Source organism: Oncorhynchus clarkii, chromosome 22 (assembly GCF_045791955.1).
Source record: "Oncorhynchus clarkii lewisi isolate Uvic-CL-2024 chromosome 22, UVic_Ocla_1.0, whole genome shotgun sequence".
NCBI classification, from domain to species: domain Eukaryota; kingdom Metazoa; phylum Chordata; class Actinopteri; order Salmoniformes; family Salmonidae; genus Oncorhynchus; species Oncorhynchus clarkii.
Window position 1 is genome coordinate 7,267,269 of NC_092168.1, and position 16,021 is coordinate 7,283,289.

Consider the following 16,021-nt stretch of genomic DNA (forward strand, 5'->3'; position numbering starts at 1 on the left):
TCAAATAAGCAGAGCATCTCTTTATTATGGACATGTTTACAACTTTGAATCTATAGGTGTTGAACATGAGTTTACAATCTGTCACACCAAGTAATTTAGTCTCAACTTGATCGACAGCCACAACATTCATTACCAGATCGGGCTGAGGTGTAGAGCTTAGGGAATGATTTGTGCCAAATACAATGGTCTTTGTTTTAGATGTTCAGGGCCAGTTTATGACTGGCCACCCATTCCAAAACTGACTGCAACTCCTTGTTAAGGGTTTCATAGCAGCCGTTTGATGGTCCTCCAGGTCCTCTCTCCTGAACTAGTGTTGATTCATAACACCATCAACAGGAGCAAACCTACCTTGAAGACGGTTGAAGAACGATGTACACGGGTATTGTGCTGTTCAGTACAAACGATCACACAACATAGCAAAGCGTTTAATGAACGGAACACACCCTTGCCCTTTCTTGAACAAGAAAGTTCAACTGAGCAACAATGACATTGTAAGTTCTCTTGAAGACTGTTGTACTAGTCTCAGGAAGATATATTATTCTAAAAATCAAGCAATTTCATTTTTAGAAATTCCAGAATTCCTGGTTATTGCAAAAAGGTCACACAAAAGGGGCTCTTTGCAAACTTTATTTTCCTTTCCAGACAGAGAATGCACAGACAATCAGCGAGGATGATAAATGCAATGCCTACATTTAGATATCCAGGTTTGTAAACAATGTATCAAATTAATTAACCATGGACCTTCATATTATTTTGTATTTGCTGCTCCTAGTCCAGTAAAGAGATTCTGATATTCCTTGGGGCATGGTAATCTAAATGGTGGCTAGACACTTGTAACCATCTCCATTGCATGAAAAATGTATTGTTAAAAGAATATATCGACATTGCAGGCATCTATTCAGCCCATGAAGAACATATTTCTATTTGTTTTCTCATGTTGAAAAACTGACTATGAAAATGAATTAACATTAATGTTCTAAAACACGAAAGCTCTGCCAGTAGGCTCAGCAGGCCCCAAACAATTCCTCATCGCTACAGTTGATTGGTTTATTTAAAAAATAAACAAAACATTTGACTAGTCTTTTTAATTTACATTTTTCTATACAAAAGCAGAGAAACAATTACATCCAAAACATTTTCCTGTTCCATTTCACTCATGCCTCATGCATGATTCGATCCAATCAAGTACATTAGTTTAATGTGATTGACGATGATTCACAGCCAATAAGACAAGACGATGGATGTCACACAGTGACAGGATAAATGGAGGTTGCACATTTCAATGTGATCCAGCAGGTGAAGCAGCCAGGCTGGCTAGCTTAGCACTCGAGCAGCAGACAGCCAATGGAATGTCAGGAGGCGACGGCAAGCACAGAATTATGGTAAAGAAAACCCAAATGGGCCACTTTTGGCACAGTCGGCGTGGTGTCTTATCTCATACACCCATTTAACCAAAGATATCCAACTAATGATTGATAAAAAATAAAAATAAACAAATCAAAGGAACATCTGATAACCTTATAGTTATACGGTTTGATTACAAGTCGAATATCAATTACACAAGTGCAAAGTGTGCTAATTTGAACATATTCAAATATATAGACAAAGCATATTTTTAGCAGTGATAAAAAGGCCATTGACATGCTTGTTCTTTTCCAGATTGTTCTCTGACAATTTCAAAATGACACAGGAAAATGTATTATTTGACACAAGTACTTTCTTAAACTGATTTGGGAGAAATGATACACAACACAGTATCCAAACATCTCAGGGTTTAACAATACAAGTGACACTCTTTAGATTTGCACGGTTCCTGTGCTTATATGATGCTGAAAACAGTCTTAACTTGGGTCTTTTGGTAAGGTAACTAGTGTAACCCCCATGTAATAAGCAAAGTTAATATACTTAATTCGCTCTCAATCTAATTGACTTCTGACTTTGCCCGATTGCGATGGGAGTAATCAAGACTTACAGTAACCCATTTAAAAATAAGAAAATACCACAACACAATGCATGGGTCATGTATTTGGCTACAAAAACAAGCTAGTGCCCTCAATAATGGAGTAAACGCAAAGTAACACTGTTTCTTCGACATAGAAGAAAATACTATCTTAAATTCACATAGGACTTAGGGCATGCAGTTTAATTTTGTAAAATGTCAAATGTTTGTTTACAGACCATCATCAGTCCTCCAAAAGCAGTTGGGCAATATTTCTTGGTTCTTAATATATATCTAGGCAATCCAACTTTTTTTCTCCCATATCATTTCAGAGATCGACTCAGCGCTATGAATCAGTACCACAGATATTGAGATGAGCGCGATGCTAGACTGCTCTCCAATAGTCACACAGAGTATCTGAGCATGTGCTCGGGTGCACTTTACACCGCTATAACGTGGTAGCTACAGGACCAAAACAGTGGAACTTGAGGCCCATGCTTTAACACTCTTAGTTGTTGTGGAAATTGAGTTAATATTCTGTTTACTTTGTGCGTCGCTGAGTCTACATTTAACATCGGTCTTGAACACTCATAATGAAATGAAACGGACTGGAGCCTACATCCGAGTGAGTACCTAAAGTCGTAACTGATTTTTTACCGTACCTTCAATACCCACAATGCTTCTCAAATTAGCCATAAAAACAAGACCAAAAAATATATAAATATGGAGACTGCTGCAAATGAACACCGAGACATTATAATTAGACACTCACATTATAATTAGACACTCAATCGCTCTTTTAAGGTTGGGGTAGTAGCGTTCACATTTTTGGCAAAATGCATAGCTAAGCTGTGGTTCAATTGTTTTGCAGAGCAACAGGGCGAAGACCTTCAATACAGACCTGTTGACTCATGCAATGCCTGGGGACAAATTTGGGCTTTAGCACCACTTTCCTTTAACACTTCCGAGGCTACGGACTAGCTAGCTCCTAGCTACTCTATTACAGTGTGTTCATTGGCAAAGCCACCACAATGGACATGGCACAGCCACGGCTTTAGACAATAAATGTTGATACACAGCGGGACAGATTTCACAAGTTTACGATGGATGGGGGCAATGGGAAGGCACCATAGGTGCACTAGGCATGGATAATGGGACAAGCCACAGGGTTGATAACAGATAAAGGGAGTGGGAACGACATAAGACGACACACTGCACAGGGTTATGATGGATGAGCATAGGGCTGCTGGGCCATGACAGCTTCCTCTCTGTAGGGGAGGGCCCTGCACCGGTGGGAAGCAATCTGGAGAAATCTCCAGGTTAGGAGGTTATCCATCTTACACAGTCGGGTGAGGAACTCTGTCCACTATCTGAGAGAGAAGCTCAAAGGTAGTGGAGCACACCTGCTGATACTGAGGCGAGCCGCCGATATGTGAACTTATCTTGTCGACAAATGTATTTAGACCAATTGGAATGTGACATTCCTTTTGATTTGCTATAATGGGTTTCAGAGGAATGGGGAGAGTAATCAAAGTGTTGCTTGCATAAGCTAGTCTCCGAAAGGAAGGTGGCCTTATCAATATCAACTAAAGAGGTGTTTGTTGGTGAGTGTGTAACCTTGATGTGTACCTTCAATACAGCATCTAAGCTACATGGGAAGGAGCATAGGATAGAACCTAGGAGCTGAAAGGAATAACTCAATGGGACAGAGAATGGCAACAGAATGGGGGGATATGTATAAGCCACTGCTTTGAGCTACGGAATGGAGAGGCACAGGGAGCATGAATGAGAGCTCGATCACTATGCATGCAGGACACTGGACCACCACAGAACAAACAAAGCACTTTTTAAAGGCCAAAAAGCACAAGTACCGACAACCTCACATTCGCCTTCCCTCGTACCAACCGGCCCCACCCTCCACCGCTAGAAGCCAAAGTCAAAAACTATCTGGTCTTCGAAGATGGCAATGAGCAGCATGATGGAGAAACCGGTGAGCAGGCCAAGGTTCTGCAGGACAAAGTGGCCCAGCTGACAGCGCTTGTGTTCCTCGCTGTCGCCATGGAGCATCTCTGGTAACTAGAGAGGGAGCAAGAGGTCACAATGTAGTCAGACACAATACAGGAAAATTAAGAGGGGACTACACTGTATTAACGTTAGACACTAGAGGCGATAGAGGCCATTCAACTGTACTGGACTTCGACATTAGGTGAGGTGTTACCAAACCTTATGCCCGTGATGCCATTTTGATTTTAGACAATTGTGACCCCACCATGACAAAATAGTTACGTAATCAACAGCCAGCGTTTACTTTTCTATTTGGGGCTATGACAGTCAATTACAATTTCAGTCAGTCAGACAGAATTTCAATCTGAAGGAAGTATGGTTTGAAGTGACAAATGCACCAGAGAGGTATTGAGAAGTTAAGGAAAACATCAGGGAAGATCATTAGGCAATAATTCTGTATGTGGAAAATCCCACCCCAAGTCATTTTGTTCTGATTTGATGCCTAGTCTCGTTCACTGTTCTAATAAGTCCTGCGCTTGTGAGCATAGTACGTGTTAAGTCTTAACTTTCAGGAACCAGGTCATAATAGGTTAAAGCTCCAACCAATGAAAAGCCACATTTGTAGAAAAAACTGTAACCGCTCCGTTTATCCCAACCGCTAATAGCTTTCACGTAACTGCGGTTCTATGGATTAAGCAGCAAATTCAGTTGACTACAGATTGTATATTTTTTTTCTTGCAGACCCATTTTCAAATCAGATCCCCCAGTTTGGTAATCTCTGCGTTAGGGGGTGGAAAGAGCCCACCCCCGAGTTTTGCTTCTGTGACTGAGTGGGAAGCACCATCAAGGGCTGTCACTATTTTACAGTAGTTGTCAATTTCTTCTTCTACAAGTTTATTGGTGGTCCGTAAACAAACTGAAAAGGTGCTTACCACCATCTACGGTGCTGGGATGTGTTTAGTCTGAAAAGGCATAAAGCCAAGGTTTGGTCATTTCATGCCACCTGGAGTGCTGCAATTTGCTCAGGACATAAATAATGAATTGGCTGATCCTTCCTGCTAACCAGTATGGAATTTTGTAATTAAACCATGAGGTCCCACCCTGCCGACTACTTTAGAATGGCGAAAGCCTTCTATGGCACTGCCAATGTTAAAACAGGTTTTGTGAAATGGTTGAGATTGTTTCACTGTACAACTAACTCACCATGTCCACCAGAGCCACATAGAGGAACATGCCAGCGGTGACGGCGAAGATCCAGCTGGTGACGTTGTGTGTGTACTGGCCCACGGCTGTGCCGATCATCATGCCCACGTAGGCCATGAGGGCAGAGAGTAGGTTATACACAATGGCCTGTTTCACCGACATGCCAGCCTTCAGAAGCACCGCAAAGTCACCTGGAGCCAGAAAAGCACAAGGATGACCGGGTAAGAATTACATGGGCTGGCCAACACGCATGTGACAGTATTCACTCAGTCACACACCTCACACTTACTGTATGCAACCATTTGATACTCATCAATACCCACAAAATGGTGTTACTTACTGATCATCAAGTTTGCTGACGACAAGACGATGGTGGGTCTGATCACTGACGACAATGAGACAGCTTACAGAGAGGTCAGAGACCTGGCAGTGTGGTGCCAGGACAAGAACCACTCCCTCAACGTCTGCAAGACAACAGGAGCTGATCGTGGCCTACAGGAAACGGAAGGGCGAGCACGCCCACATCCACATTGTAGTGGAGCAGGTCGAGAGCATCAAGTTCCTCTGTGTCCACCACTAAGGACTTAATATGGTCCTCTCACACCAACAGTCTTGAAGGCGCAATAGCGCCTCATCCCAATCAGGTTGAAAAGATTTGGCCTGGCACCTCAGATCCTCAACTTTATTCAGCTGCAGCATTGAGAGCATCTTAACTGGCTGCATCACCACTATTTATACACATGTATGTGGACACCCCTTCAAATTAGTGGATTCAGCTATTTCTGATGGGTGTATAAAATATAGCAGACAGCAATGCAATCTCCATAGACAAACATTGGCAAAATAATAACCTTACTGAAGAGCTGTGACTTTCATAACTATGTAAAAAATGTATGAACGTGTTAAATGATTATATGACGTGCAGTCATATTCAGGTCCTGATTGGTCAACAAGCATATTTGACACGTCAAACAGTGTTATATGACACGTCAAATAGTGTTATATAGTATATTTTTTGATACGCAAAAGACCCAAATGTCGTAACATAGCAATATACTATATAACACTATTTGACGTGTACGGCATGGATGTGATACAGCATGGATTCGAACCAGGGACTGTAGTGACGCCTCTTGCACTGAAATGTAGTGCTATAGACCGCAGCGTCCATGTGTGTGCTAACTATTTAACTGTACTAGAATGCTTATAAGGCCACACACACACACACACACACAGTGCCTTCCGAAAGTATTATAAAGATAGTCACTATAAAGATACAGGCGTCCTTCTTAACTCAGTTGCCGGCTGGGAAGACTCAGGGATTTCACCATGAGGCCAAGTGTGACTTTAAAACAGTTACTGCGTTTAATGGCTGTGAAGGAATCCGGCAGAGATGAAAAAACATGCATCCTGCTTGCAATAAGGCACTGAAGTAAAACTGTAAAAAATTACCTTAATGCCCTCAATACAAAGCGGGCCTGGACATGTACAGTCACACTCCAAACTCCACTATGGCCAAGACCAAAGAGCTGTCAAAGGACAGCAGAAACAAAATTGTAGACCTGCACCAGGCTGGGAACACTGAATCTGCTATAGGTAAGCAGCTTGGTTTGAAGAACTCAACTGTGGGAGCAATTATTAGGAAATGGAAGACATACAAGACCACTGATAATCTCCCTCGATCTGGGGCTCCACGCAAGATCTCACCCCGTGGGGACAAAATGATTACAAGAACGGTGAGCAAAAGTCCCAGAACCACACGGGGGGACCTAGTGAATGACCTGCAGAGAGCTGGGACCAAAGTAACGAAGCCTACCATCAGTAACACACTACGCCGCCAGGGACTCAAATCCTGCAGTGCCAGACGTGTCCCCCTGCTTAAGCCAGTACATGTCCAGGCCCGTCTGAAGTTTGCTAGAGAGCATTTGGATGATCCAGAAGAAGATTGGGAGAATGTCATAAGGTCAGATGAAACCAAAATATAACTTTTTGGTAAAAACTCAACTCGTCGTGTTTGGAGCACAACGAATGCTGAGTTGCATCCAAAGAACACCATACCTACTGTGAAGCATGGGGGTGGAAGCATCATGCTTTTGGGGCTGTTTTTCTGCAAAGGGACCAGGACGAGTGATCCGTGTAAGGGAAAGAATGAATGGGGCCATGTATTGTGAGATTTTGAGTGAGAACCTCCTTCCATCAGCAAGGGCATTGAAGATGAAATGTGGCTGGGTCTTTCAGCATGACAATGATCCTAAACACACCGCCCGGGCAACGAAGGAGTGGCTTCGTAAGAAGCATTAAGGTCCTGGAGTGGCCTAGCCAGTCTCCAGATCTCAACCCCATAGAAAATCTTTGGAGGGTGTTGAAAGTCTGTGTTGCCCAGCAACAGCCCCAAAACATCACTGCTCTAGAGATCTGCATCGTGGAATGGGCCAAAATACCAGCAACAGTGTGAAAACCTTGTGAAGACTTACAGAAAACGTTGCCAACAAAGGGTATATAACAAAGTGTTGAGACACTTTTGTTATTGACCAAATACTTATTTTCCACCATAATTTGCAAAGTGTTGAGACACTTTTGTTATTGACCAAATACTTATTTTCCACCATAATTTGCAAATAAATTCATTAAAAATCATACAATGTAATTTTCTGGATTTTTCTCATTTTGTCTGTCATAGTTGAAGTGTACCTATGATGAAAATTACAGGCCTCATCTTTTTAAGTGGGAGAACTAGCACAATTGGTGGCTGACTAAATACTTTTTTGCCCCACTGTTTAGCCAACCATTCAGCACTAGCAATCCAGAACGGCTCATTTCCTCTCCAAGGTCCGACTAACTTGGAGTTCTCTTTTTGGGGACTGCCATCACCACAGCAGCCTATAACTACCATGGCCTAACAATGATGTCTACCTGAGACTCCAAGCCAAACTGTACAGAGTCCACCCCTACCACGGATCCTTCATCTGCAGCCCTTGGCTTCATCCGGTCCATTCTCATTCCCCTCCTGAATCCTCATTGTCACATCCATTAAATATTCTAAACCCATTTCTGGTCCTTAAACACCAAAATCACAACATTCTTCAACTGGGTGCGGCTGGTAGCCTAGTGGATAAAAGCTTTTGGCCAGTAACTGAAAGATCACTGGTTCAAATCCCTGAGCCGACTAGGTAAAACATCTCTACCCTGGAGCAAGGCACTTAACTCTAATTGCTCCTGAATGTCGCTCTGGATAAAAGCATCTGCTAAATGACAAATGTAAACTGGTAGTTCAGAACACCACAGTTTACATTGAATTAAACTTTTCAAATGTGTTGTGCTGAATTACCTCGAAGGCAGAACCAATGTGATTGGTTGGATGAAAGCTTACAGGTGAGTCAAATTTAAAACAGGCTAGGTTGGAGGGTGGTGGAGGGAGTAAAAACCGGTTTGCAACAAGGTCGCCAGTTAGAATCCCAATCCAAACATTCGTTGTTCCACCCTTACCCAACATAGGCCGGGATTCAATCGATCCACCTTGTTTCAATAATTTCAGTGTCAACCCATGATAAATGGCAGCATTTGTTTAGGCTATGCCAGAGGTGTATCTGTTGGATCTGTCAAGTCGGTGAGTGGCTGCCCTTGTGGTCATTGTCACAAAACCACACCCATCCTTAAATCCCACTCATGTCAGAGAGTTCAGAATGAGAGTGCAGGCTATATAGAAATAATGCCACTTAAATTAAGTCATTAAACAAAATAAGGATTTCAATCAGTTTATCAAGGTATAGATTAATTACATAACACATACCAGTGTTTGAACTTTAAACACGACTGCATGGGATTTCTACAAATGCTACTTGCATGCCATGCATCCAATGGCAGTGTCCACAATGGGTATAACACTGGGAGCAGCTTGTAAATGACAGATAAAACCCGGTTAATAGCAGGTTAATGCTAATCTTATTGAATCCTGCCCCAATCAGTAAGTAGAGGTTACAGTGGCCGGTGAGAGTGAAAATAAGAAAAGGTCCACATCAAATTATGTTAAAACACTAGAGACCGGTGTGTTCCAGGAATAGTGGCTTTTGTATCTCTTTGATATTTCGAAGGAGAAATTGTGCACAATTGGTGACTGACTAAATACTTTTTTGCCCCCCTGTAAATCGTCTTAAATCTATGGCAAGACTTAAAAATGGCTGTCTAGCAATGATCAATTACCAACTTGACAGAGCTTGAAGAATTTTAAAAAGAATGTGCAAATATTGTACAATCCTGGTGTACAAAGCGCTTCGAGACTTACGGCTGTAATCACTGCCAAAGGTGTGTATACTTATGTCAATGAGATTTCTAGATTTAATTTTCAAATAAATTAGTTACAATTTCTAAAAACATGTTTCCACTTTGTCATTATGGGGCACTGTGTGTAGATGGGTGAGAAAAAAATATTCAATCCATTTTGAATTCAGGGTGTAACAACAAAATGTGAATAAGTCAAGGGGTACGAATACTTTATGAAGGCACTGTATATATGGCTTGAACGTGGCTTGTCGTAGGGTGTGTGGGGGTTAATAGGGAGAGAGTAGGTCTGACAGGTAGACTGGTCCGATGCCATGCAGGGCTTTGTCGACAAGGCTGATCATTATAGTCAAATCTTTGAGGAACAGGTAGCCAATGGAGATTAGTAAGGATAGGGCTGATGTGGGCCGACTTCTTTGTTTGTTTCAGAATCCTTGCGGCACTCTTTTGGAAGAGCTGTAGTTTATTAATTGAATTTGCAGCCCCTCCAAGTACTGCGTTTTCTTAATCTATTCTGGAGAACATAAATGCATGGATTCGATTTTCTGCATCAATATTTGAGGAGTGTCTTAGGTGGGAGGTGTTCCTTAGGTGAAAAAAAATGTATACAGAAGTATACAGACGTAACTAATGTGGGCATTGAAAGAGGGCAGGGTCGAATTTCACACCCAAATTAGTGATGACTGAGGAGAGGGGGATGATGTAGCCATCTATAACAGGGTGGACGTTGCAGGAGTTGGGGATCTTGTGGGGGGTGCCTATGTGCATTGCCTCGGTCTTGCCACTTGAGTTGTTCTGCATCCAGTTGGACAATGTTGACAGAGCAACTGTGTGTCGTCTGCATAGCAGTGGAATTGCTGCCTGAAGATCTGGCCAAGTGGGAGTATGTAAAGCGGGAAGAGGATAGGTACTAACACAGACCCTTGTGGGAGAGAGCAGTTTATGGTAGATTAAAATTGCTTGCGGTTGGAGGTCGGATGAGAACCAGTTAAGGGCAGTCCCACAGATGGCAGTGTGCTCTCGGAGGCACTGCAGTAGAATGGTGTGATTTACTGTGTCAAAAGCAGCAGAGGTCCAGAAGAATCAAGATGGTGGGGAATCCTGTATCTGCAGCCATGAACATGTAATTTACAAACTTCACCAGGGCTGTCTCAGTACTGTGCATGGTCCTAAAGCCAGACTGGAGAGCCTCAAAGTTAGTTAGCACGGAAGTGTGAGTGAAACGGAGTTGCACTACTTTCTCCAGGACTATAAGTAAAAATGGGTAGTTGGAAATAGGCCTGTAGTTTGAGATGAGGATTTGGTCAAGGGATGTTTTAAGCAAAGGGGTGAATAGCAATTTTGAACAGTGATGGCACCTGCCCAATGTGGAGGGACTTGAACAGGTTGGCTACAAATTGGATGAGACCAACAGAGTTGGAATAGGGTTTAGGGGTCACTGATAGTATACATTTGAGGATTTCTAAAACAGCATCAGGTGAAACCAGAGCAAAGTCACTTAAAGGGGGGTGGGGTGGATACAATATCCTTTCGGATGGTGTTGATTTTAGCCTTGAAGAACTCAGATACTCGGTTGCATTGTTCGAGAGTTGCTGTGGGAGTGCAAAAGTCTATAGGTGGAGGCGGCGACTGATGGTGGAAAACAAGATCCTGGGATTTCCTCTGTCGTTGTCCATCATGGCAGAGTAGAAGATGGATCTGGCTGCTTTTAGTGCTTTGAAATAGCAAGCCTGGTTGTCTTTATAGGCCAGTTGGTGGACAGTACTTCTCCACAGACTCTAAATTGCTAACATGGGTCTTTATGCTTTCTGTGAACCATGGGGAGGACACCGGAAGAGATGGCTGCCGTTTTACGATCTCCTAACCAATTGTGCTCGTGTGTGTTTTCTCTCGTTATTTGTAACTTATTTTGTACATAATGTTTCTGCCACCGTGTCTTGTGACCAAAAGGAGCTTCACATCTGATCATTACTCTATCCTCCTGATTCCGGCTTACAAGCAAAAACTAAAGCATGAAGCACACGTGACTCGATCAATAAGAAAGTGGTCAGGTGAAGCAGATGCTAAGCTACAGGACTGTTTTGCTAGCGCACACTGGAATATGTTCTGGGATTCTTCCGATGGCATTGAGGAGTACACCACATCAGTCATTGGCTTCATCAATAAGCGCTGATGTCGTCCCCACAGCATTACAGGCAACATCTACATTTAGCTAAAGGGTAAAGCTGGCGCTTTCAAGGAGCGGGATTCTAACCCGGAAGCTAATAAGAAATCACGCTATGCCCTCCGACGAACCATCAAATAGGCAAAAAAAAAAAATCAATACAGGATTAAGTTTGAATTGTACTACACCGGCACTGACGCTTGTCGGATGTGGCAGGGCTTGCAAACTATTACAGACTACAAAGCGAAGCCGCAAGCTGCCCAGTGACACGAGCCTACCAGAAGAGCTAAATTACTTCGATGCTCGCTTCGAGGCAAGTAACACTGAAACATGCATAAGAGCATCAGGTGTTCGGATGACTGAGATCACGCTCTCCGTAGCCGATGTGAGTAAGACCTTTAGACAGGTCAACATTCACAAGGCGGCAGAGCCAGATGGATTACAAGGACGTGTACTCTGAGCATGCGCTGACCAACTGGCAAGTGTCTTCACTGACATTTTCAACCTGTCCCTGACAGAGTCTAATACCAACATGTTTCAAGCAGAGTACCATAGTCCCTGTGCCCACTTCAGTTTGCATTTCACCCCAACAGATCCACAGATGATACAATCTTTATTGCACTCCACACCTCCCTTTCCAACCTGGACGAAAGGAATACCTATGTGAGAATGCTATTCATTGACTAAAGCTCAGCGTTCAACACCATAGTGCCCTCAAAGCTCATCACTAAGCTAAGTACCCTGGGACTAAACACCTCCCTCTGCAACTGGATCCTGGACTTCCTGACGGCTACCCCCAGGTGGTTAAGGTAGGTGACAATACATTTGCCACACTGCTCCTCAACACGGGGGCCCCTCAGTGGTGCGTGCTCAGTCCCCTTCTGTACTCCCTGTTCACTCATGACTGCACGGCCAGGCACGACTCCATCATTAAGTTCGCCGATGACCCAACAGTGGTAGGCCTGATCACCAACAATGATGAGACAGCCTATAAGGAGGTCAGACCTGGTTGTGTGATGCCAGGACAACAACCTCCCTCCACATGATCAAGACAAAGGCGATGATTGTGGACTACAGGAAAAGGAGGACCGATCATGCCCCCATTCTCATCAACGGGGATGTAGTGGAGCAGGTTGAGAGCATCAAGTTCCTTGGCGTCCACATCAACAAACTATCATAGTCCAAGCACACAGACAGTCGTGAAGAGGGCACGACAAAGCCTATTCCTGCTGGGCCTCCGACCGCAAGGCAATACAGATGGTAGTGTGCACGGCCCAGTACGTCATTGGGGCCAAGCTTCCTGCCATCTAGGACCTCTACACAAGGCAGTGTCAGAGGATGGCCCTAAAAATTGTCAAAGACTCCAGCCACCCTAGTTATAGACTCTTCTCTCTGCGACCGCACGGCAAGCGGTTCCGGAGTGCCAAGTCCAGGTCCAAGAGGCATCTTAACAGCTTCTACCCCAAAGCCATAAGACTACTGAACAGCTAATCAAAGGGCAACTCAGACCACTCTTTTATGCTGCTGCTGCTGCTACTCTGATTATCTATGCATAGTCACTTTAATAACTCTACCTACATGTACATATTACCTCAATTACTTCGACTAACAGGTGCCCCCACACATGTACCGGTACCCCCTGTATAATCACTATTGTTATTTTACTGCTGCTGTTCAATTATTTGTGACTAATTTTATATTTTTTTACTTACCACTCATTTTTTCTTAACTTCTTAAAGTATTGTTGGTTAAGGGCTTGTAAGTAAGCATTTCACTAAGGTCTACACCGGTTGTATTTTGCGCACGTGACAAATAAAATGTGATTTGATAGTTGGAAGGATACTTGAAGTGTTTTCAGGGACAAGGCTGTTTAAGATGTTGCTTAGGGTGATATTATACAGGTCGACCCTTTCGTCAGGGGTGGACTCAAGAAAGTCAGCTTGTAGGGTAGGATGAACAGATTCCTGGAAGAGGGATGTGTCAAGTGACTTTTCTGAATTTAATAGTGCGCTTCGGGCGAAGCTCACCTGTAGGAGTACTCAGACATTGTCATGGCCCTATGGTCAGATACACCTAGCTCATGTTCATCCAGGTCTGAGGCAGGGACTTCTTCAATGATGAGGACTAGTGTATGCCCACGATTGTGTGGAGACATTGACATGCTGTACCAGGTTGAGACAGTCAAGCATGTTCAGGAATCCGTAACAGAGTAACATTTTGTTGAATCAATGTGAATGTTGAAATCACCTAGGATAACATATGCACATACACCATCCTCCTCACTCACTGCCAGCGCAGCACGGCTGTGGGAAGAAAGCCCAACTCTCAGCGGAAAAGCCCTCGATTCAGTGAGAAATGAATAGACGCTGACCTACATTTACTCCACGCCATACCAAGTGTTCCCTTTTCCCGGCTAATTACCACAATGAATATATTATCACTCCGGTCTCCTCGTATCCATCAAATAAAAAGAGAGAGCGCCGAGCGGTAGTCTCACATTACCACTATCCAGTCTCCACTTTGCTTCCTCTGGGGTTTTACTGAGGACCATGGTTCGGTCGGTCCTGATCTGTCGTCACGCACTCAAAGCCGCCCATCTTGACCGTGTTGCTGCATCACTGCCAATGAACTTCTCGGCGGGGTGTTAAAGAGCCTGGAGGAGGCATTTTTCTTTGGAGCGACGGGAGAGGAGAGGCTCACTTTGCAAATGCGCTGGCGTCATTTATTAGGAGTAGATGACCGGTCCGAGTGTTGATAGCGTGGGGTGGAGTGAGGGGGTGGCAAGCAGATGCTCCCTTAGGGTTGGAGCCAGTCAATGAAGAATGGAAATACATTGAACACAATGCATCTTAGGCCTACTCATGTTATAGTAGAACCTATAAAAATCTGCTGCAATACACCTTAAAAAGGAGCATACAATGTTAAACTATTTTACCCTTAGATGCCCCAGACCAGGGGTCTCTAAGCTTTCCAGCATGAGAGCTACTTTTTACACTTTTTTCATAGCTTTCAAATAGGTACATTCTTCTCTCCTACAACTCTAGATGCTTCTTCTCTTAATCAACAGTTATGATAGAAGTTTCTACAGTACACTACAAAATGTGTGACTTTAACAATTGTTGACCATTGAGTGGAGTTGCATTGCTAACAGAATGGCAACATTATCCATTCATTTATTCTATTCTCCTTAAACACATTGTGATTCATCAAGTAATATTTGAAACAGTCAGCCAACCGAAACAGCAAGACACTATTAGTTAACAACAACATGAGGGGGAGCATGTAGACAAATTAAGTGTTCATTTCTGCTCTAGTCTGGTCTATACATCAATCAGACTAGAGACCCACACTCAGACGTCATGTCTACGGCAGCAGCCATCATTAGTGTGCAGAGACACTGTCGATCAGCCTATTCACTCTGCTTACTACTAACAGACACTAACAGACACACAAATAAACAAAGCCCTGCTGCATGGGCACAGCACAAGCCATGGCACAGAGGCCAAAGTACTTTTAGAGGTTGAATCAATGTTTTATTGTCAGTGGGGGTTCCTCATTCATCACACCTTTGTGCCACAAAGCATCTTGATGACTAGTGGATCGACAGTGAATCTGTCGGTCATCTCTACCTCAATGAATAGCAGAGTTTCTGTGAATGGTGTGGAGTGTCATGAATGTCAATGAGCAGACTTGAGGCATGTGTGTGTGGCTGCAATTCAATAAATTGCATAAAAAGTTCAATCACAAGGTCTACACTGTAACAGAGGTGTTAACCGTGTAAAAATAAATAGTCTCATATGCTCCTGCCTTGATTGAAAGTTTAATGTGTAATTGCTGCCGGTCTTGTCATGAAGGGCTCCCTTGCAAAGAGACCTCGGTCTCAATGGGACTTACTGCTTCAAAAGCTTTAATTTTTTAAATAAGCTTATTTGATGTGTCAATTAGTCTTATTTAAATGGATCAATTAGGTTCAATAAATGTTTTAATTAATATAAATAGATTTCCTTTATTTAGGCTACAATTTACTGGATCAGGGCTAGTGTCTGTTTAACAGATAGAAGGCACTGTGCATTCTCTCCATTGCCCAACACATTGTCCTTGGGGATGGGATAATTATCCAAGCTTTTTGAGTCAATTGTGAAATGAGTTTTGGCAAAATAATGGATGTTGTTTGACGATTGATGGCTCTGAAGCGCTTCTCGGACCAGGAATGGTGCACTTACCCAGTTCGTGAGGCAATTCATGGCAGAACACGGCAACAGATGTACTGATGCCACCGGTAATATTTGCACTGAAGGCAGCACCTGTCAAAGAAACAACATTCAACAACAAGAACATTGACACAGACTTAATTATGTTACAGAACAGTATAATACAGTCTAATCTTTATTAATTCAACCTTTACCTAGCCAGATAACTGACAACAAAATATT

General features: G+C 43.2%; 1 protein-coding gene across 3 annotated transcripts in view; it reads right to left on the minus strand.

Moving 5' to 3' along the window:
- Positions 1-609: 609 nt before the first annotated feature.
- Positions 610-16,021, minus strand: part of LOC139380254 (solute carrier family 39 member 10) — a 69,961-nt gene continuing 54,549 nt past the window's right edge. For all 3 annotated transcript variants that reach the window (XM_071122795.1, XM_071122794.1, XM_071122796.1), the window contains 3 exons: positions 15,812-15,892; positions 5,147-5,337; positions 610-4,015 (listed from right to left, as the gene is read on the minus strand). In XM_071122795.1, the coding sequence (XP_070978896.1) occupies positions 3,863-4,015; positions 5,147-5,337; positions 15,812-15,892 (425 nt within the window). In that variant the 3' untranslated portion in view covers positions 610-3,862. The remainder of the gene's footprint in view (positions 4,016-5,146; positions 5,338-15,811; positions 15,893-16,021) is intronic.